The sequence below is a fragment of the Eleginops maclovinus genome, chromosome 15, assembly GCF_036324505.1.
Source record: "Eleginops maclovinus isolate JMC-PN-2008 ecotype Puerto Natales chromosome 15, JC_Emac_rtc_rv5, whole genome shotgun sequence".
Lineage (NCBI taxonomy): Eukaryota > Metazoa > Chordata > Actinopteri > Perciformes > Eleginopidae > Eleginops > Eleginops maclovinus.
Window position 1 is genome coordinate 19,407,527 of NC_086363.1, and position 22,798 is coordinate 19,430,324.

The 22,798-nt window shown below is 38.6% G+C and overlaps 1 protein-coding gene across 2 annotated transcripts in view; it reads left to right on the forward strand.

Annotated features, from left to right (window-relative positions):
- Window positions 1–1,229: 1,229 nt before the first annotated feature.
- The window catches only part of ankrd6b (ankyrin repeat domain 6b), a 52,664-nt gene continuing 31,095 nt past the window's right edge, over window positions 1,230–22,798 (forward strand). For both annotated transcript variants that reach the window (XM_063902853.1, XM_063902854.1), the window contains exons 1-2: window positions 1,230–1,481; window positions 21,727–21,955. In XM_063902853.1, coding sequence (XP_063758923.1) covers window positions 21,830–21,955 — 126 coding nt within the window. In that variant the 5' untranslated portion in view covers window positions 1,230–1,481; window positions 21,727–21,829. The remainder of the gene's footprint in view (window positions 1,482–21,726; window positions 21,956–22,798) is intronic.

Below are 22,798 nucleotides of genomic sequence, written 5' to 3' on the forward strand. Positions count from 1 at the left end.
CACTATTTAATTGTATTTCACTGTACAATCTTTAACCTTACATTCTGATGTTGTATATTTTATTCTGTTTACATGTACATAGAATCCTGCATTTGTTGGTCACTTTCAGCATTCTCTGCATCACATTTCTTATTGTGTTTATTTATTTTTCTGACATGTATAGATGATTTCATCTGCACTACTTGTAGACTGGTCTTGCAAAATAACCTGCACTATTTCATTCTAATTTATCCTGCTGTTTCATTTTGCACTATTTTGTTTTATTTTTGTATTTTGTTTTATGTCCTGTATATAATATGTTGCATTGTTGCAGGAGCTTTTCATTGCCATAACTACACTGTGCATGAGTCATATTTATCACCAAATAAGACGCACAAACAAATGAGAAGATTGAAATCACAGGATGTAGCCTGTAATATCATCAATTCAATGATTTTACACATCCATATCAGTTTACTGATCAGGAAGTACTTCTGTCTGGAGGAGCTTTGAACACCCCCGAGAAAATATCCCTTATGATGTCATGAGGTCACTGGGGGTTATCCGAGCTTTGGCAGAGACAACACTTTTTAAATGGGATGTATATGTTTAAACTTAAGGCAGCAGTTTTAAAGACATGAGCTGTTTTCAAACTTCGCACTAAAACTCTAACATTTGGAGTCTGTGGTGTTCAATGGAAGAGGACTAGTTTAGGTAATAAATAAAATATTTTTTGGCTTTACTTTTACTCCACTATATTTATTTAATCCATTTAGTTACTTTACAGATGTGGATTAATGATGGTCAATATAATCAGCCCTTAAATCAGACTTTAGTTTACCTGGAGTAAATTCAGCAGCTACCTTGCAGTATACAAAGCCATTCAAACTAGCTGCACCTTTACCAGCTCTGAGAACACTTTAATGATCAATAATTATGATCAAACCATATCATATTATTCTAGAATGGACTTATCTGCATAATGACTACTTTTACTTTTGGTACTTTAAGTAGGTTTGGATTGTGCTTTTACTTAAGTGAAAGTGCTTTTACTTGTAGTATTCCTACACTCTGGTACTTTACTTTTACTCAAGTATTAGATTACTTCTCCCGCCTCTCCATTGAGCTTGTTTCACCTGTCTAATGGCTGCCAAACTACAGTAGACCGCTGGAGAATGAGGGAAAGAGTAACTCGGTATGCGGCCAAGGGTCAAAGGGAGGGGGCGGAGAGCATGTCATTTTGGACCGGAACTCATTAGATTGGAGGAGAAAGTTGAATTGGATCTGTGCTGTGTCTTCTTCCTCCGTGTTGACCGTACTGACGGAGTCTGTCGGCGGGTCTGTTCACATGCAAATGACCCAGAGGGAGGCGGCAGCCGCGGGGAGAGACGACAGAAGCTCGGTGTGTTCACTCCGCAGTTTCCTCTCGCAGCGTGCACTTCACCGGACTGTCGGACTATTTAACCCCGTAACAGACACTCGTGGGGACGTTTATCTTCGAGGTTAGTAGTCTCTTCTTTAATGCCATTATTTGTATTCTCTCTTAAATATCAGTGTTTACATGGCTTGCCTTCTACTAAATTCACTGTACGTGACGGGCTCTGCGTTGGGACTCTGCTGACTTGAATTACGTTCTGAGGCCGAGAGAAATTCAAATTATGTTAGCTAGTTAGCTATTTTAACCTGAACGTCACTTCTAGCTTTATGTTTAAAAAAAAAAATTAAATTGTTGTTTGTTGCAAAGTTATAAGCTTACCATTGGTTCTATGCAGAGGTTGAATCGGAGTACTCCGAGCTTAGTATTTAAGTAAAAGTACCAGAGTATAGGAATACTGTGTAACAAGTAAAAGTCCTGCAAAATCTCACTTAAGTAGAAGTTCAGAAATATTAACATCAAAATATAATTAAAGTAGTTTTAATGGCTTTGTATACTGCTGCATTTACTCCAGGTGAACTAAAGTCAGATTTAAGGGCTGATTATATTTACCATCATTAATCCAGATCTAAAGTAACTAAAGGGATTAAATAAGTGCAGCGAAGTAAAAGTACATGATTCACCTCTGAATTGTAGTGGGGTTCCAGTAAAAGGTAGAAGAAAATGGAGATACTCGCGTAAAGTACAAGTACTTCAACATTTCTACTCAAACGACAGTACTTGAGTAAATGTACAGTTACAACACCACTGCTTCTATGTGCCTGTTGAACTCCTTTGGCACACCTCACGGTACTACACCTACTGTCTGTATTATGATCACTTGTTAGCCTAGCTGGGAAACTGCATGCTAAGTTCTCAGTTACTTTATTTTACTTTTACTTGTATTGCTTTCAAACTAAGGGTACGTCTCTGTGACATGGTTAAAATCCTATTTATCCCCATTGTGTTTGTCGTATTTAAACACAATTTCTTTTTTTCAAATGTCTTGAATATTTTGTTAAGATCTTCTACGATATACCTCCCTCAGACATTCCAAGCTGCTGTATACGCTGCTGACTGCTGAATGACCTTGCCAAGATATCCTCAGTGTTCTTATTATACAGTAGTTAGTGATTTTACAGCATAATATCCTTTTAATGAAGGCATATCACTATTTTAGGAGCTTTAGTCTGAGCTCAGATGCTAGATGTCTGAAAACAAGTTCATTTGAAGTAATTAAAAATTGGGTCACTGGGTGCATAATAATCACTAATTAGGCAACAGACCCTGAAGAAATACCATACACATGTGGAATAAAGTAGACTTTAGTGCAATCTTCTCCGCTGCATGGAATTAGCCTGAGGTTTAACCTAAATATTTAAGTCTATAAGGTTCACATTAAGGCTATTTAACAGTTCAAGATATGAGCTTATTTGGAAATGGAAAGGCTGCTCGGTAATTTCAAGGTTTCAAGGTTTCAAGGTTTTATTTGTCATATGCCACAGCAGATACAGCGTATATGTTGGCAATGAAAATCTTATGTCGCGTGCTCCTCCAACAACTCCACATAAATGGTGCAAATAAGATAAAAAAAATAGTGCAAAAAAGAGAAGAATATTTACAATAATATTGTAATTGTAATGTGTTACAATGATAATATACTCCCGCCTTTCACACCCAGATGGCAGAGTGCTTGTTGTGAGTTACAGCAGTAGTAGCAGTCTTGACGAAACGCATACTTATTTTAATAGGATATGTTTACGAGGCGTCAGTTTCTTAACTCCTCAGGGTACGATTTGACGTGATAATGACATCATCAGTGAACGTACTATAGCAACAATAAATGATGGTGTTCTGGTCATTGTGTAGAGCTATTGAATACATGTGAGATCAAGTTACCCTGATGATTCATTCATTCTTCCCAGATTCATTCCACTTTACTGTTTGGGAAAAAAGCCTCTGCGTCACACTAAGTGGTGTAAAGTAACTAAGTAGATTTACTCCAGTACTTTGCTTAAGTTAAATGTTCCGGTACTTGTAATTTACTTGAGTGTTTCAGTTTTTTTGGACATTTACTTGTAGCAGAGTATTCCTTCACTTTGGTATTAATACTTAATAAGTACTAGATTGGATTACTTTTCCCACTTCGGCGTTACACTTTCCTAATTTGTGGCTCTCAATGGACAGAACGGATGTGTATGGAGGCGTTTGACCCCCGTAGAGCATCATGTACTCGCTGTCCGAAGCTGTCGGAGTATGGTCCGTATGCTCCCGTCCCCGGGGAGATGATTAGCGTGGCACAGTGCGGACGAGGTCAGAGGTCACCAGGTGTATAATGGGAACATAATGAGCCCTAATGTGCTACAGGGCAGGGGGGGAGGCTGAAGAAACCTGACACTCTATTAGAGCTGATTATTAGATTTGTCTGTCAGATGGTGAGATGATGATGCCTATTGTGAGCATGTGTTGTAAAGACGCTGCGATCTGCCAGTTCCCATAATGTTTTGTTAGGGAAAATCAATATTGTTCAAAAAGTGCTTTTGCAGTGCATTTTGACCATTACGATATAAAATATGATATTAATGCTGCCTTTTTAAGGAGATTATTTCACTTTTGAATCAGATTTATACATTAGTATTCTAGCTTTTCAGAATTACATTGTGGGATTTGCCCAGTGTCGTAGCACGGCTTCCTAGTGAATCAGAATCAGGTTTATTAAAGCATGGTGGATCTAAGAAAATGAGTTGTAAGTGTAGAGTAAAATGTAACGATAAAAAAAGAAAGTATTTTTAAGAAACTATTTAGCATTAAAAAAAAGAATAAAAACAAGTATTTACACCAAATACAAATTTACTAAGAACTAAAAAACAACAAATATATATCGCAATATGTCAAACTACAGTGTATTATATTTTAGTGGAGGGCTGTGTAGACACCTGTGCAGAAATATGCAGCATGTATTCAGAGAGCTGAGCATGAGCATGGCTCACAGTATTTAAAAAACAACATGTTGTTCACATGATTTGATTAATGTTTTGCATAATGTATGAGGGTGGATAAAAGTGAGGCACCGAAGGGGCAAGTGAATAGCTCTGTGGCATAAGAAAAGGAGCTTTCTTTAGGCTTTTGTCTTGCAGGGGCTCTAAATCCCACTTTATCCTTTATTGGAAGCTTGAAACAAAGAACTCTGTGGCCACGCACAGCCCCTCATTTTTCTCAGACACTGCATCTGCTGTCAAGATCCTGCAGGGCACAGAAATGAACAAGTGGGGCAAATATTGGTGTATGGCTGCTTCTCTCCAGCTCAAAGAGACAAAAGGCTGGTGCAGCAGGATCGAGCCTGTACTTTGTGTGTATTTTGTTCTGGGGGGTAGAGGTGGGGGGGTGCTCGGCCACACAGCTGACACCCGGCTCTCTCCAGCTGGAGATGAGGCACCATGCTACTGCTCCTCCTGTTCTTATTGTTGTATGTATGTGTAGCATGTGAATGCCTTATTACGTGGGCGAAAGCCTAGAACAACACCATCAATAATATATGTCTAATATATTTATCACACTGCATTGTATATGTACAATAAACTGTTTATTACATCTTGGATGTTATTTTCATAGTTTTGGTCGTCATATACCTATTAGTTAGTGTGAAAGCACTGTACTCATGAAGTGAATGGTTGAGATTTGCATGGAAACACCAACTTTACTAAAAACAGACAGAGGAGGCAAGAAATATGCTCATCGTACTATCAGTTTATATTTGCTGTAAGACACATTTCACAGGTTTCAAGGTTTTTACAAGAAAAGGACAGAAAGTAATACATCTGTATCAAGAAAGTGTTATTAAAAGCTTGTTGTGTGTGCTATACTATTACCTCTTTAGGCCTTCCAGTCAGAAAATGCAAGAATCGGTTCCTTTAAAACAGATTTATTCTAAGTGGTCGCGAACCAATAAGGTCAGGAGCGATTTCTCGTGACCTTAGTTTGGAGGCACCTTTTTACATGTTAATATTAATCCTCAATGCACAGGAAGCCTTGAGCCCAATAGAACTGTTGATGAAAACTATTAGATTACATAATTTAGTCGATCCACCGAAAAGTATTATCTTCAACTATATTTTGAATGAATTCATTGTTAAATTCATTTATCAACATCAGTAATCGAGCCGATCAGTATATTATTAGGTAGCCAAACTGTCATAAACTAATACTTAGTACAGGGGCCATGTGAATTTGCTCACTTAACGACCGCATGTGGTTTTGGGTGGTGTCGTGGTAATGCATTTGCTAGCCCACGGGTGGTGAGCTCATTGTAAGCTCCACTAAAAGGGTGGAGGCATCTCTCTGGAGGAGTACAAGAGGCATTTTCTGCTCTGTGCTCCCGGACAATGAAGCCGACCCGGGAGGTGATTATGGCTACCGACGGGCGAGGGTCTTCCAACTCAGGCACTGGGGAGGGTCTTCTTCTTTGTTGTGCAGCTGCATCCTTTAATCCTGTCGATGCTTATTTATGATGTTGTACTATTTGCTAAAACAATGAGTAAGATCGTTTGGAGGGATGCTCAGTAACCTAGTACCAAGCAATGAATATACTCTGAAAAAAATGAAACGTTGACTTTAATTGAATGTATTATGTCAACAGATTTCTTGTTACTGTATAAGGTCGTTTGAAAGCAATAATATTAAGTTTAAATAGGTTCAACTTAATATTATTGCTTTTACTAACCTAATATAGTTATGTGACTTTTGTTGACATAATACATTCAATTAAAGTCAACGTTTCGGTTCCTCTTTTACATCCAGGACCAAAAGCAGCACAGAATGTTTGGAAGATGTAAATCTCCCGTAGTGGAATATTTGATGGTGTCTTATTTATTTCAGTTCATTGACCCAAACAGTCAAGTTTGATTACTTCTGGCGTGTGCTCTCATAGCAAAATGCAGATTTCCCCCATAAGATTTGAAAGTATTGCCAGAAAACAATATTTCTGTTCGTCACATAATTACTCCAAAAATAAAGATGAAAATTGTGTCAAATAGAACATCAGACGGCAAAGACAGCTTTGTTTCAACGGAGCTCGGAATAAACAGGGGATGGGTGTCCGGTGGGTCTGCCGGTGGCAGGCAGCAGGCTGACACTGAAACTGTGATTTTGGCAGAGTTGAGCAGAGCAGGTGGGACCCAATTGCAGGACAGTCACATGTTTTGAACTGAAAATACTTTAATTTCAAGGCTAAACACACAAAACATTAAACGGACCTCACTCTCTTGTGAAAGACTCAAAGAACCCACAAACACCAACAGAAACCCAGAACTTAAATACATGTAAGACCAATCAAGAAGACAAGACACAGCTGGGAGGGGAGGGGGGGAAACACAAAGGAACCAGGTGAAAAGAATCAGTAATCAGACAGGAGGGAAACACACAGACAGGAACTAACACAGACATGAGACAGAATGTTGAGTAAGATTGTTTCTTATACTCTCCATTTTTCTGTAGAGGAAGTAAAGAAACCATAACTCTGGACTTATTTGTTGTTTGAGGTGCAATATATGACTCAGCAGCTTTAAGACATGAAACTAATATTTTCTGCTTTGCTCTAACGCAGTGTTTTCGCTGGAAAGTGAGCTGGGCCGTAATTAAAAAGAAGTGACGTTAGCGCTCTCATACCATATTTTTTTAGAAAAAACCCTGGACTGCAAATCATTTTTGAAAAAGAAACTATTTTGGGCATCCATTTCATACACAAGTATGGTACATCTCTGAAAATACAACCATAGAACACACTCCTCTTGCACACCGCAGTGGGTAACAACACCTTAACACTAAACAACTTACCTAGTTTCTTCTTACAAAAACAACTCAATCAGAAAGAATTTAAAAGTTTTGTTTCTGCTTTAGTCAAGTGGTTCAAGTTCTCTCCTTGCTGCACTGTGGTCTTCCGTGTACCGACACTACAGTGAACAGTTGGGGGGAATTGTTATACTGGACATTTAAAAAAAAAACTTGTATTAAAACAAGTTCCTTGACAGTGAGTCTCAAACAACATACAGATACAATATAATACAGTTATATATAAAGACATGTACATAATATAATCTAATCAGTACAATCTACTTAGCAATTGTCAATGAAGTGTAAGAAATATCGAGTCCAATTAGAGGTTCACAATATGTTCACTTTGCTAAATACCTTATAACAGGTGACCATTTGTCTAGATATACTTCCATCTTGAGTTGTAGTTTCACTGTCATATTTTCCATACAGTTTACAACCTTAAGTCTTTGTGTCCATTGGTCCAAGGTAGGGGGGTGAGGTTTGAGCCAGTTTATAGAAATCATTTTATGGCCGACAAATACCAGAACTCTGAGCATGTACATCTTGTCTTTTCCCATCCCCCTTGAAGGTACATTCCCTAAAATCAACCTTTGGGGTTCACATAATACGTTTAATTCCATGATCTCTTCAATTTTTGTCCAGTGGACTGCTACTTGGAGAGGTCCCAGTTCACCTCCTAGGCCCTGCTTGAGCAAGGCACTGGACACCTCCAGTCCCCCCTCCCCATTGCTCCCTGGGCGCTGCACAATAGCTGCCCACTGCAGAGGACCAATTTCACTGTGTGTGCTCTGCTGTGTGCATGTATGTGACAAATAAAGAGGGCTTCATCCTCTAATTCTAATTTCCCTCATTACAGTTTTCCAACATAGTTGTAGTTTAGGACAATCCCAAAAGATGTGTGAAAAGTGTCCGATTAATCCACATCCTCCCCAACAGAGTGGGCTAGACTTCTTGTCATAATTATATATTGCAGAGGGAGTTTTGATCTCATTCTTAACATCCATGCAAATTCCCTCCAATTTTGACTTATACTGGACATTTTGAGCAGAAAGATTTTCATTTGTCAGACTTCTTTTGATTTCTCTCATCAAAGTCTAATTAATATAGGCCAACAGAAACACTGATCGGTACACAAGGTATTTTGACTCCTTGCCACACCGAGCAGTGATTTGATGTTGGCAAAAGTGCAGTTTGAAAAGGAACCAAAACTGACTGATTTAAACTGCCTCTGTGCCGGGCGTGTTTTAGAGCGCACACAACAACAACCGATAGTGATGGTGGGTGTAATCAGCTCTCAACCAGTGATGGAAGTGAAACACTTTCAGTCACAAATTCAAGAGTAATCATGAGAAAATACTCCCATTTTAAAATTAAGAGGTGAGCTACTGTATACTTTTCAGTGGGGCAGCAAAGACAATATTGTAATTCTTTATTCTTAGCAACAGCTTCCTGCAGCTGGAGGGGAATCAGAAACAACAACACAGATGTTGTCATGTAGATCTACACTGTTGCTTATCCCGAGAATGCAGAAAACACAGAGTAACATTTACAGCATTTCCATATGATTTGTTAGTTAAAAAGTGCAGAATAATGAGAGGACAGAACTTTAAAAACTATTTTCCAGTTTTTAAGTTTCATAATTATTGTTTAGCTGCCTACAGAACAGTTGTTTGGGTGTTATTGGTTTGTTGTGGTCTTTTTCGTTTTGTCAAGATCATAATACATTAGTAGTACTGTAAGCCCTGGCTTTACAAACCTCTTGAGTTGTGCTAAAAGGCAGTTTATTTTTAGTCCCATGTTTACTTTGACCTTTGCACTATTTGTTGAGATGGCTGTCACATCTGGCTCAGCTGTCACATGGAAGACACAGGGTTTATTTCAGGCAGTGACTTGAGGATTAGCTCACAGTGTGTCAGCCTCCCATGTCTCTGGATAAATGCACACATGCTTGGCGGTGATTACACAGATAACATAGCCATACATGTTTGTCCTGTATTCCCCTCTGTAGTCCAGCATGACTGATCCAGTGAGCGCAGAGACAGCGAGCCTCTACGCTGAAACAGATCTGTGGATTAGAGAGTGGGTCAAAGTATTGTTTTAATCTGGTTTTGGCTCTCTGTTCCTGACTGGTGCAGGAAAGACAGATGGCAGTTTTGAGTGAAGTCCCAGGGTGGGGGGAGGGGTCGGGGGGGACCTTCCATTCTGATCACTTGTTTCACACATATTATGTCATGCAGCTGATCCCTCACATGTACAGTGTGAGAGGAAAACCTGCTTGTAAAATAGCTGCAGTGTTCAGAGCAGTCAAGGGGAAGCTGCTCTTTTGTTTTCCTGTTACTGTCCTTAAATTCATTTCAAATCGCTTTATTAGCACGACCATAATGACATACAGTACTGCCAAAGCTTAGTACAATTGCAACACCTATACATAAATATACATTTGAAATGCACTGTTAAGTTCTTTAAAAAATTCAAACAAATGCAAGAATGGCATGTTTTCTTTACAAGGAAAACAATATACTTTTTGAACATGAACTAGAAAATTCATTAAAAAAATAAAATGTAAGAAATAAATCAAATAAATAAAGTGAGTTATTGATGATTGTTCAGGGCAATTTCCCTGCACAATGCTAAAACAGGCAAACTATTAAAAAATGTCATTGGAGACCAATAATCTGTGTCGATTTATAGTTTAATTTAAAGTCTGTCTGTCAGTCTGTTGGAGGATGAGTATCAGGCAGCAGGCTGACACTGAGATTTCTGAATTACATCCTTTCTTTTACTCTCCTTTTTTCTGTAGAGGAAGAAAAGAAACTCTTACTCTGGATGTATGTGTTGTTTGAGGTGCATTATACACTGCCTGGCCAAAAAAAAGGTCACACACTCTAGTATTCGTTGGACCGTCGTTAGCTTTGATTACGGCACATATTCGCTGTGGCACCGTTTCCACAAGCTTCTGCAACGTCACAACATTTATTTCTGTCTTGCATTAATCTTTCGCCAAGATCTTGTATTGATGACGGGAGATTCAGACCACTGCGCAAAGTCTTCTCCAGCACATCCCAAAGATTCTCAATGGGGTTCAGGTCTGGACTCTGTGAGGGCCAATCCATGTGTGAAATGATGTCATGCTCCCTGAACCACTCTTTCACAATTTGAGCCCGATGGATCCTGGCATTGTCATCTTGGAACATGCCCGTGCCATCAGGGAAGAACAAATCCATTGATGGAATAACCTGGTCCTTCAGTTCAGGGAGTCAGCTGACCTCATTCTTTGGGCACATACAGGGCCGGTCCTGCGCTATTCTGGACCCGGGAGCAACATCGCGCACCTTCATTTGAATTGTTCCCATACCGATTATTGATGATATTTGCGATACTTATTTATTGCAAGGAAACATAAAGAATTGCCCTGAGCACAAAGTCATGAGCTTTGCCCATACAACTCAAGAGTATTACATTAAAGAAGATATGAATTTACAAAGAGGCAGTAAATCTTCACAATGACAAGGCTAATGGGAAGCCCTTCAGTGGAGTATAATACAGACGTACTATATCTTTGTTCCTCATCTAATTCTTAAGCTAAGGTGTCCTGAAAAATACAATTTTGTTTCATACATGTGATATGAAATGTGCTGTGACTGGATCAGTGGAGTTACAGTATGTGTGTAAAGCTAAAACAGAGCCCTATGGGACTGTATAGTGCTGCATGCACATGTCATAGGGCAGAGTGCTCACACACATATGACCCACATAACAGAGAATTTACTGCAGGCAATGTTGCAGCTCAGAATGCTGAAGTTAATTTTAGTGCATCCATGACCTGCTTTATATCACAAAGGTAGAGTGGTGCAGCAATGAGTCCTACAACCTGGAAACCAGTTTGCTTTTTTTCAAACTCGGTTAAGCCTGAAATAATGGTGGTAAACTGAGATTTTCATGTTTTGTTGTCTGTCAGAAAATGAGTCATTATGTAGTAAGGATGTAACGATACACTCGATGCGATACGATTCACGATTTGAAGTTCACGATACGATTTTCTCAGATTTTTAACAGAATGAGCTGCGGACAAATTATGACTGAAAAATATTTCTGTATTTATATAAACTTTACAAAACAACGTACATGTTCTCATCAAAAGTGCAACTGAAACTGTAACTATTTATTCTGTAATTATTTATTTAAAGGTTGAAGTTAAAAGTTTCAATCTGGTGCACTTTAAGGGCAAAGTGAAGAGATCTAAACACTTTCTATACGTCACTGAGCTGTAGATATCAGCCTCTCAGTCTGACAGGAGGACTCTCCCTCCACCTTGTTGTAGAAACAGCTCCTTTATATCCGTTAGCGCAGCTGGCTAACTAGATGCTAACACCAACAATCTCCGGTATCGCTGAGCTTTTTCTCTCTCTCGCCACACAAACGTAAGCCCATGCTTGCAAGATCCATTCACAGAGCAGACGTACTGCAGGGTTCTGGATTTCTCCAGACGGTGTCAGTGTGTGATTTGAGCCACTTTGTTCGTCGCTGTGTCTCTCCATCTCTCCAGGAACCTGTCGCTGTGCACTCTCACTGTAAAACGGTGTCTCGCTTGGGGGAACACTCGTTAGGCGCGATCTGTTGTTGTGACTGTGTAATTACATCGAAAAGTCTAGACCCCGAATATAAGACGACCCCTCTTTTTCAGATTTTTTTCTAGGAAAAAAACACCTGTCTTATATTTGGGTCAATACGGTAGTTCACGCCCTGTGCCGTTTAACATTTTTTATTTTAATTCATTTTTTAGCTCAAGCGGTTTTAATCTGAGCGCATCTGTACCGCTCTTTAACGGGTTCACGATGCATCGTTACATCCCTAGTATGTACAGTATACATACAGTGTGTGTTTGGTTTGTGAAGCACTTTGAGTTACCTTTGTGTATGAAAAGTGCTATATAAATGAAGTTTGATTTGATTTGATGATTATTTGAGCACAGAACAGGACCATTTACGTGCTGCTGGTTACTTCTCAAAGTGGGTGGTAGAGTCGACTAATTGCCTCTCCCTCCTTTGAGCTAATCATTTGTAGACTGTAAACCAAAACCTATAATCACAAGCTCATTTCAGGGGGGATTGACTAATGGAAAACACAACATTCCTCTCCAGACATGAAGGTTATAGAACAGTGGTGCAATTTGGAGGTAACTACTGGGTCACTGCATGGATCACATCACCCCCTTGTTGGTCAGTTCTGAGACCCTCACTCCCACTTAAACTTTAATGAAAAATGTGACGGTTGTGGTTTTCAATCCGGTGGAAGTGACATTCCTGCCATACTCCTGACAGCAACTGATTCCCAACGTCTTAAAGGATGCTCAGTCGTCTGCTGGCTAATCAGTCATGTTGACAGTGTTGACAGCCGACTCTACTGCTGTCTGTGAGCATTAACAATACATCCCATCATGAGTGTCAGTGTAAAACACTGTTTCGACAGGTGTGACTTGAAAAGCTGGTGGAATAGCTTGTATAGCTTTGCTGATGCTGTATACATATATAAGATTTTCTGGGGGGAATTTCTTTATTTTTAAAGACAGTTAATAGACAGATTTGAAATGGGGAGAGAGGGGAGGACATGCCTAAAGGCCCACAAGCTGAAGTAAAACACAGGTCCACTGCTGATTGAGCCCCAGTCCACTCACTGCCCACTCAACTGAATATATTTAGCCCTAAAAGTATATATATTTTAAAGAATTAGAACTCTACTCCATTTAACTGCATTGTACTTACCACGTCAATTGCTGGGATCCGGAAAATGTAACTAATCTTCTTTCCTAAAAAGATCCCAATAGTTGATTATTATATAAATAGTTGAGGTATTATATAATCCCCAAACTTTAATAGCAACAAATGACCAGTGTAGTGTTGCAATTTAAGTTTCTTTTTATTGATTAATCTGCCAATCATTTTCTCCTTTGTTGTGACATGAGCACTTAATGCTAAATTAGACGTTATTTTAGTGTCAACTTTGAATTTGGACTGATGATGTTTCACAAGCCTACAAGAACTCAAATGATGACTTGAACTAAGGTTGACAAAGGCATAAGTTTACTTACTTTCAGGACCTTCTATACTCACCATAGTTTTGTGCACAGAAAAAGTGAACTCTGATAAAGTGTTCATTAATGACATAGCCATGAATAGATACACTGTGTCCATTTTCATCAGTTTTTATTTTTGGCCATTTTTTACTTAATGATTGCAATAATCTCTGTTTCTCCACCAACTGATAGTCTATTTGCCAGCTCATGGGGTCTTATTGTGAACCAGGAAATGTTGAGTACCCAAACATTGTATCTACATTGTATTAGCACATGCAGACAATAACTTAAGAACGCCTTGCTGATTTGGACAGTATTGGAGCTGTTTTGAATATTATTGAGGGTGCTGAATCCATTCCTGACATTTTCAGGATCCAAAATGACAGTTCGGACCAGAAAGTGGCCATATTTATACTCCCGGTTAGCTGATTTTGATTAATTTTGGGTCCATTATAAAGTTGAAGGGGACTCAAAACTGCCATTTTTGGTCCTGAAAATGTCAGAAATGTTTCCTCATCCTCAATAACTGCCAAAACCACTCCAAAATTGACCATGCTATTTTTTAAGTATTGTCCACATAGGCTAGAATGGTAATTAATGCAAGTTATGCTATTTTGCAAATTGTCCAGTATATGCAAGTTAGAATCTGCCAGTTTCTATGTGCTAGGGACCTGTGCTATACATTTCTAACATAACACTTTGGGGTACTCAACATTTCCCGGTTCACACTCACTGCTGCAAAGTAGAATGATAAATCACTGAAGTATTTCTGCCTTCAGAGAACATCCAGTTGTGAAAAAAGGTTAGCTGCTTGCATGAGAATGAGTCAGGGAGGTCAGAGCAGGTAGAAGTTATCAAGTGGGCCCCTCCCCTCACAGCTGTTTCTGTGAGCACACCTCCTGCAGGCTGAACGGCAAGACTCCACATGTCAGCTGTCAGAGAGGCTGCTCTGACCCTCCTGCTCCACTGAAGCCCATGAAGCAGAACATTTCATGAAAACCATGACGAGGTGTAAAAGCACGCTATAGGCATTATGTGAATACATTCTAAAATGTTTATATGATGTTAAGAAAAATAAATAATTATTGTTATGCAAATGATACTCAATTATATTTATTGATCAAGCCTGATAAAAACGATCATCTAAATACAATTCAAAGGACATCAAAACTTGGGTTATCTTACATGTTTTGATGTTCAACATTTACAAAACTGAAGTTATTGTGCTTGGCCCCAAGTATCTCCGAAACTGCATGACACATAATTGCCCTTATTTTGGTTTAACTAAGGTGACAGAAATGTGTAGTTGTTAATATGAGGAAGAGCAATGTGTGATTGCAGTCATCATGATCAGCCTAATTAAACCAAATAAGTAGAAACATTTTAAATATATTTTGTTGATATTTTACTGAAATTGTATCATGGTACTACACCATTTCTTGGCAACCATTTTAAAAATCGATTCAATGTTGAAAAGACTTGGAGTAAAATGTATAGTATATGTTTACCCCATTGGCCAATAAAGCTGATTCAAACTTCATTACCTCAGATGTGAATATTTGCTGCATACCTGAACCAAAGCTGATTTATATCACTGTAAATTTAATATTTTTGGGTTTAGGACTTTTGGTAAATAGTGATAAGTTGGTCTGTCATTCTTTACGGTGTGTCTGAACAGTTATCATCTTTGTTTATTCTATCAAATTAAGTTCATTACAGTGGAAATGATCATAAATATTGTAATGATTTGACAAAGGAACAACAGTTAGGGGTGGGATGCATTCCAAAGGGGGGAGACCAAAGCAGACAGGCTGATGACCCCGGAAAGACCCAAGGCTCTGCCTTCAGGGGGGGTGATAAACAGACACGAAGGCTGGGTCCTGGGTGTGGACTTTTTAAAGAAACTCACTCCTTACCACAGCCTGTTCACTCCAGGCTATCGTAATGCTCCGGGATTAAAACGGAATTACTGAAGACAAGTTTCCATCCAAACATAGTGCTAACCAGAGAAAATGTGAACTAATGTGTGTTTCTATACACCAATAGATTTAAAGGTTTGCCAGAATACCATCATTATACTGTAAAAAGAGAGGAATAGCAAAAGGGTTTTTCTGTACATAAACAATGTAGCATTTATAAACAACGCTCTGGAGAAATCAGAGCTGATCAGCAGTAGAATATCAGTTCTAATAAAAGCACCCATTTTATCTCCTATAAAACTAATATAGAATACATACAACTATTCTGCAACTGTGTTTTCTTATTATATTTTAGGTCACTGTGTTTATTTTCTGAATCAGAAATCATCTCACTTTTTTTGGAAACAGCACAGATGTCAAATGGTGTATCTTCTGGAGAGGGCGGTTGTTTTTCAGGAGTGAGCAGGTTTATAAGTATTCTCCAGGGCCTTCTCCTGGCCCTTGTGAAAAGCGAGGGCTTGGCATTTCTTGTACTTGAACAGAGTCCTAAGTTCCAAAAGTTTGCACAAAAGCCTCGTTGCCTAGCTGCGTGTGAGGAGCCTCAGTACGCCTGCCAGGCCGGCTTTGTGTGTGTGGCTCTCTGACTGAGCAGGATCTTCTGGAGAATCCACTGGAATGCAGTCGGGAGAGAATTCCCTCCTCGCTTAATCTTATTCAGTTTCATGCCAGCGGGAGGGAGCCGTTGAAAAGTTGCCATAGTGCATTAAGAACCCTTTTCAGCTGAAGTGAATTGCCCTCTGATGGTCCGGTTTGCCATGCATTCTTTTAAATTCCACATTTGGTGGTCTAGTTTTACATTTTGGGAAGATATTTGTGAGACAGGAGAATCAATCCATCCACCCCTCCATCTGTCCACAAACTGACCCACCCCTCCTTTCATTGCTTGTTCATCCAGCCCTCTCTCCATCCGTTCTTCCTTCCTCCATTCATTCAGTCTGCCATTCAACCACCATTCATTTATTCATCCTTCGATCATTTCCTTCACCTTTCCACCCCTTCATTCACTCACAATCCATCCATCCATCCATCCATCCATCCATCCATCCATCCATCCATCCATCCATCCATCCATCCATCCATCCATCCATCCATCCATCCATCCATCCATCCATCCATCCATACATCTAAGAGAGTTCACATAACTGTATTAGGTAAGTTGAAAGGAATAATATTAAGTTGAAGCTAATATTATTTCATAATTTATTTAAAACGTATTGCTTTCAACTAACCTTTGTTTGTTATGTGAAATCTGTTGACATAACACATTTAGTTAAATCAACATTTCAGTTTTTTCAGTGCATCCACACATTCTTAATTGTATATCATTTTCTCAAACGTAAGCAGATTTGCCTTCTATTGTAGTTTATTATTGTACTATTTCCTCAGAGATTTGGTGTAAGACGGTGTACTGTGCGGTGTAGATAATTTGGCTGTGACACTGTATTGCACAGCCATGTTTTATGCTTGAGTTGGGATGAAGGGCTAATGTCTTGGAAGTAATCCTTTTCTCTCTGGATTTAGCCATGTATGCCTGTGGGGCAGAATGTGTCTTGTTAATGTCATCTGTACCATGTTCTCTCATTCTCTGCCGTGTTTCCAATGATGAAACACAGTCATTAGAGCGACTGTCATCACAGATTACACTCCCGGGATCACACGGGACATCCTCTTCCTCTTCACGGTGGAGCTGTAGCATCGGTGTTGAGATGAAACTCAGTTTTTTCTTTATCTCACATCCTGTATTACTCTCTGGTTACCAGCTCATATGTACGGCTGTGTAATTCCCTAGTAAAAAACAAGTGACTACAAAGTGCTAATCCTTTTACATTTTTAATCCTTTTACTTTTATAATGTTAGCCTTACTTGCCATTCAAACATTCAAACATCCTCATTTGTTCAGGCAGAGGGGAATGTGGGAGCTTTTCCTTTCATCAGTGTATCTAAAGTAAAGCATGTTATTGTCCATATAACCTGATAAACTATAAGCTATTATAACCTTTGTTAGAATTCTAACCCTTGCAGTAGTAACAAAGTGAACCTTTGCGTTATCTTCCCGTCAACTATACAACTGTTTTCCTGGTTTGACTGTTAGTAAAACATATAGTATAAATCACCACCCAAATATTGGTTACACCTTTTAAGCCTCTTTATTCCAAATCATTACTTTTTCATTTGATGCTAATTTTACAATACTTAAACATATTTTAAAAAAAGGCAAAAAATAACATTCATTTTGACAATTTTTAAGATCATAGGAACATCATTTGGTGGATTATCACAGACAGTTATATTTCACAATTTAATTCCGGTTCCTGTTTTGAAAACCAGGCTGTGATCACAATGTTCTTTTTTTTGTGGCAATTAGATGAAATAACACCTTGTTCTGACAAAAAACATTTAGAAAGGACAACCGAAAGGTTAAAGGACAACCGAAAGGTTTAATAACATTTAGCTAGCCTCTAAGTAAGTCATTCTGACTATTTATCTGTTTTCCATAATATCCACTAAAGTCATCTGACAACTTAAAAAATCACCTATGCAGAAACACTATTTTTACAACTAGATTTCTGTCGCTCCTCTCAACCAAACCTAAATTGATCGACTTATTAATCGATCTACCAGTAATAAATGATATAGGATTTTCTTAGATGGACCACTCCTGTCTGTTCACAAAGGCTGAACCACACAAGTTAATGGTTTTTGTAGTTTTGTTGAATTTAAAATGAACTAATTCAGTCTTCAGAACAAAATATGACTCGCTTTTTATGACTTGTTTCTTTAGAATCATTGTGATCGATAAAAATGCAGTCATTTTGGGGGTTAGGGGAGGACAATTTTAAACTTCCAAAAGGTCACACCAGAGATTTACGAGTCCTACTTGCTTGAAAAAATACAGCCCAGTGGGTGTCAGGGGATCAGAGGCACATGCAGGGATCGCTGTAATAACCCGACCCAGGCATCATAGAGCCGCATTAATCCGGTTAATTGAGGGCAACTATTGAATGGACACGAGACTGTGAGAACCTCCTGCGCAGAGAGAAGAGGCTGCTGTGGCCGTGAAGTTGTAAAAAGTGTCCCTGCAGCTTGTTTGTTCTTGTTCCCTCTACTACCCCCTTGCTTTCAGAGATCCCCCCCCCCCTTTATAACAACACATTATTGCAGAGATCTCAAAGCTAACCCCAAATACATGAAACCTTTTCTGTTTGTTCATCACAATATGTTTTTTGCCATCTTCTTATATTTTAAAATAAAACATGTACTTCGCACTTAGATAAACGCATACACACACCCTTAACTGGCACTAGTGCTAAATAGCATACGTATATAATTTATATTAAGTATTATAGAAGAATTTCACAAATGTCCTAGGCTGTCCACATTCCCATCCCTCATAATGTTCATACGGTTCCCAGAGTAATAATAAGGAATAAAGTCCTTCCGGTGGCCCATAGTGATGTATGTGAGAGTTCTAGACCAACAATACCCAAAAGTGTTTCCAAATCTTCAGTGAAGGAGCATCCATATTTTTCCAACATAGAGATAGACAGCCCTCCTGGGTTGAAAAAGTCCAAAGTCCAAAATGTTGGTCCGTTCTGAAGTCTGTTGGAAGTCCTTTGCCTGTATTCCATGTACACAACGTTAGACGTTCTAAGGGACTTTGACGTTGCACATCTCTGACAGACACTGAATAACATCTCTTCAGAAGATTAGAAACTCGGAAAGACAATGAAATAACGTTCCTTTCTAATCCAAGCAAACATCTGGAATATTATCAGATATATGATGAAGTTTGAAGGGAGTTACTGTATATACATTCTCATCAACCATTTCTATTGAAGTAATTTGAACAAAAACTATGACTTTAATTAAATGTATTATTTCAACACCTTTCAATTAACTGTATTAGGTTAGTAGAAATACATAATAGTAAGTTGAACCTAATATTATATTTTGTATTTAAACTTAATATTATTGCTTTTAACTAGCATAATACAGTGATGTGAAATCTGTGACATAATACATTTAATTAATGTCAGTTTTTCCCGGTAGTATTATTGACTGACTTTGTGCTTTTAGGCAAGCATGGTTCCCATCTGCCTCATCGATATCCTCTTTTATGTACTGTTGCTACCTCACGAGGTTCACGATTGTAATCACGATTGATTTATTGCTTGTGTTTGTTGAAAAATACATGAGAAGAGGACCTTGAAAAAATAATCGCATATTAAATCGCAATTGCAATATTGAGGAAAGAAATCGCAATTACATTATTTTCCAAAATCGTTCAGCCCTACTGCGTTTACAAAATGAATGTTTCAAATTATCAGGTCAAGGAGAGTTCCTGATCTTCTTAAAACTATATTGAAAGTTCTTGATCAACCATGTGTCAGCACTTCTCTCTTTAGGGAAGCTTAACCTCTAACTCAACCGTTTCGAGGTGGTTTCCTTTCTGTGTGTACTGTGGTCTGTTGTTATGTGTTTTTCTTGAGTGGGGCTTAGTGAGCATGGATTATCCTCCACAATTCCAATTGTACAGCTCATAAACACCCCATGCTTCATAACATTTCAAATAAAAATCTTCATCCAAAATAAAAAGCTTATTGAAGGACAAAGCTCTGTTTTTATATGACCGTATAATTGGGTGTTTTGACAACACCAATAGCACTGTTAAAGGCTTTATAATAATAACAGTCCTCATGTCGGGACATGCTTTCAGCGTCTGTTTTCACCGGCTCTTTTTATGACTAGATTTGTATCAGTGAAAGAATTTGACATTAATAGGCCACTCACCAGAATTGAAAATATGTATGATGCTCCGTAGTTGATAGATAGGTGTGTTGGTGTTTTAGTAGATGTATATGTTGAAGCTTGTTGAGAGACAGCATGCATGGAAATATGCCACTCAAATAGCAGTGTTTATTTGCACATTAAGACTCTAACATTTTATAAAAATGATTAGAGTTAGGCCCATTAGGGATGGGCATGAGTTCCTGAGTAGATACAGAATAATACTTCTGTCAGTTTTGTAATAAAAACATATATAATACTTAATTAAGTAGCTGTTTATTTTGAAGGGACAGAACCATAGCCAGGATAATGTGCTTATAGAAAAAAAAGGTGCTCCTTGTGACTAAGGAAAATCCACCGAAGAAACTAAAACATCAACTTTAATTAATTAAATTATGTCCACAGATTTCACATTACTGTGTTAGGTTAGTTTACAGCAATAATATCAACTTGAACCTACTTAAACCTAATTGTATTGTTTTTAACTAACCTAATACACTTATGTGAAATTTGTTAACATATGACTCTTAATTCAATTCAACATTTCAGTTTTTCAGTGTAGAATTACTAACAAAAATACAGCACTGGTAAACCCCGCATCTCTAATCAAAGATAGAGATACCAATGGCTACGCCCACCAAATGAAAAATCCCAGTAGCAATAACCCCTGTTTTAACTGAGAACCTGAGTCAGTCATTCTTAATGCAATATCTGCATAACTTAGGAGGTCCAAACATTTTCTGTGCTTGGCACCATTCAACATGTTGAATAATAAAAAGAAATTAAGAATCCCCTCCTAACTCGGTAAAAACTGTGGATTGTAAAATAGTTTGTTTAAAAGTTGTTAGCATCATAGTTTTTGGTGTAACATGTTAGAAGTTCAAAACATATATACCCTTTTGGGAAAGTATGGCGTAAGATGGAAAATGCTGAATAAGCACCATAACTTAGATGACCTGTGGGTCTCGGTCACTATCATCGTGCTCGATAAACGGCCAAATGGTGCCTCACTTTTAATGTTGCGGTTGCAAGGAATTGTGGGACAGCATTATCTCCTTTCCATTCGTAAATGATTGTCTGAGAAATCTGAACAGCTCTTATCATGGCAGACACTAAGGTTCTCCTGGGTCATTTTTAACTCTATTAGGAACCTTCGTAAGAAAAGACATATTTGACCACCACTTTATACTTCCCTGTTGTAAGCCCATGAACACAGTAGAGTGTGATAGAAGGACTCCTCAAACTACACTGAACAAACTGAAATGTCCACAGATTTCACATACCTGTATCAGGTTAGTTCAAAGCAATATTATTTTATACGTTCAACTTAATATTCTTACATTCAACTAAGCTAACACAGTTAACTTGACATAATTCATTTAATTAAATCGTCATTTAAAATGTTCAGTGTACACAAGTGTGTGTTTGTGGTGCTGTTGTTTCACAGGCACTAAATCTCTGCCCAAATTTGAATCCTGTTTCCGCTCTCATTAGGGATTATTTCTGTGCAGCTCACGTGATCCAACGCGGACTGTACGGTTTAACAACCTGGACAGTGCGGATGTCACTCTGCCCTCCTCCCTGCTTCCTGTTTGTCAGCCCTGTGAGCGGAGCACATGCCGGCTTGTTTTCACTCCATGTGTTTCCTGTTCTCTTCCCAGCACTGAGAGGATGAAGGGGAGGAATCCTGGCAGTTTGTGGAGTTTATAGGAACAGCAGCACTGGCAGCCATTCCCACTCCTGCTTGATCACTCGCCCTGCTTCATGAGGCAGCAGGATGCAGCTGAGGTCCTCGCACTCTCCGAGCGCCTCCTCATAGCCTCACACAAGGGGCAAAGTGAAAATGTGGTCCAGCTCATCAACAAGGGCGCAAAGGTAGCTGTCACCAAGGTGAGTGAGCTCTCCAGAGTCTGAGTATCAGACATTTGTTTTGTTTTGCTTACCAAAGGGGGCCAAGAACAGGGAGTGCCAAAGGGTTGATCTCCACCTGCAGTTCTCTTTTTTTGTTGTAGGTGGGAGGAGTACTCAGATGTTGTACTTGAGTAAAAGTAGAAGTACTCAGATCTTGTACTTGAGTAAAAGTAGAAGTACTCAGATCTTGTACCTGAGTAAAGTAGTAGTACTCAGATCTTGTACTTGAGTAAAAGTAGAAGTACTCAGATCTTGTACTTGAGTAAAAGTAGAAGTACTCAGATCTTGTACTTGAGTAAAAGTAGAAGTACCAGAGTAGGAATACTCTGCTACAGTAAAAGTCCTGCATTCAAAATGTTCCTCCAGTGAAAGTAGAAAGTACTCTCATCTAAATGTACTTAAAGTAGCGACAGTAAAAGTAGTCATTGTCTGATTGGTCCATTTCAGAATAATATCTCTGATATGTTTTATAATGATTGATCATTAAAGTGTTCTCAGAGCTGGTAAAGGTGCAGCTAGTTTGAATGGCTTTGTATACTGCAGGGTAGCTGCTGGATTTACTGCAGGTGAACTACAGTCTGATTTAAGGGCTGATTATATTTACCATCATTAATCCAGATCTGTAAAGTAACTAAAGGTATTAAAAACATGTAGTGGGGTTAAAGTACACCATTTACCTCTGAAATGTAGAGAAGTAGAAGCACTAAATAGCAAAAGATGGGAATACTCAAGTAAAGTACAAGTATCTTATAAAAATATACAAATAATTTCAGCTCTGATAAAATCCTTGGCAAGGTCATTTCAAAAACTGCTGACTGGATT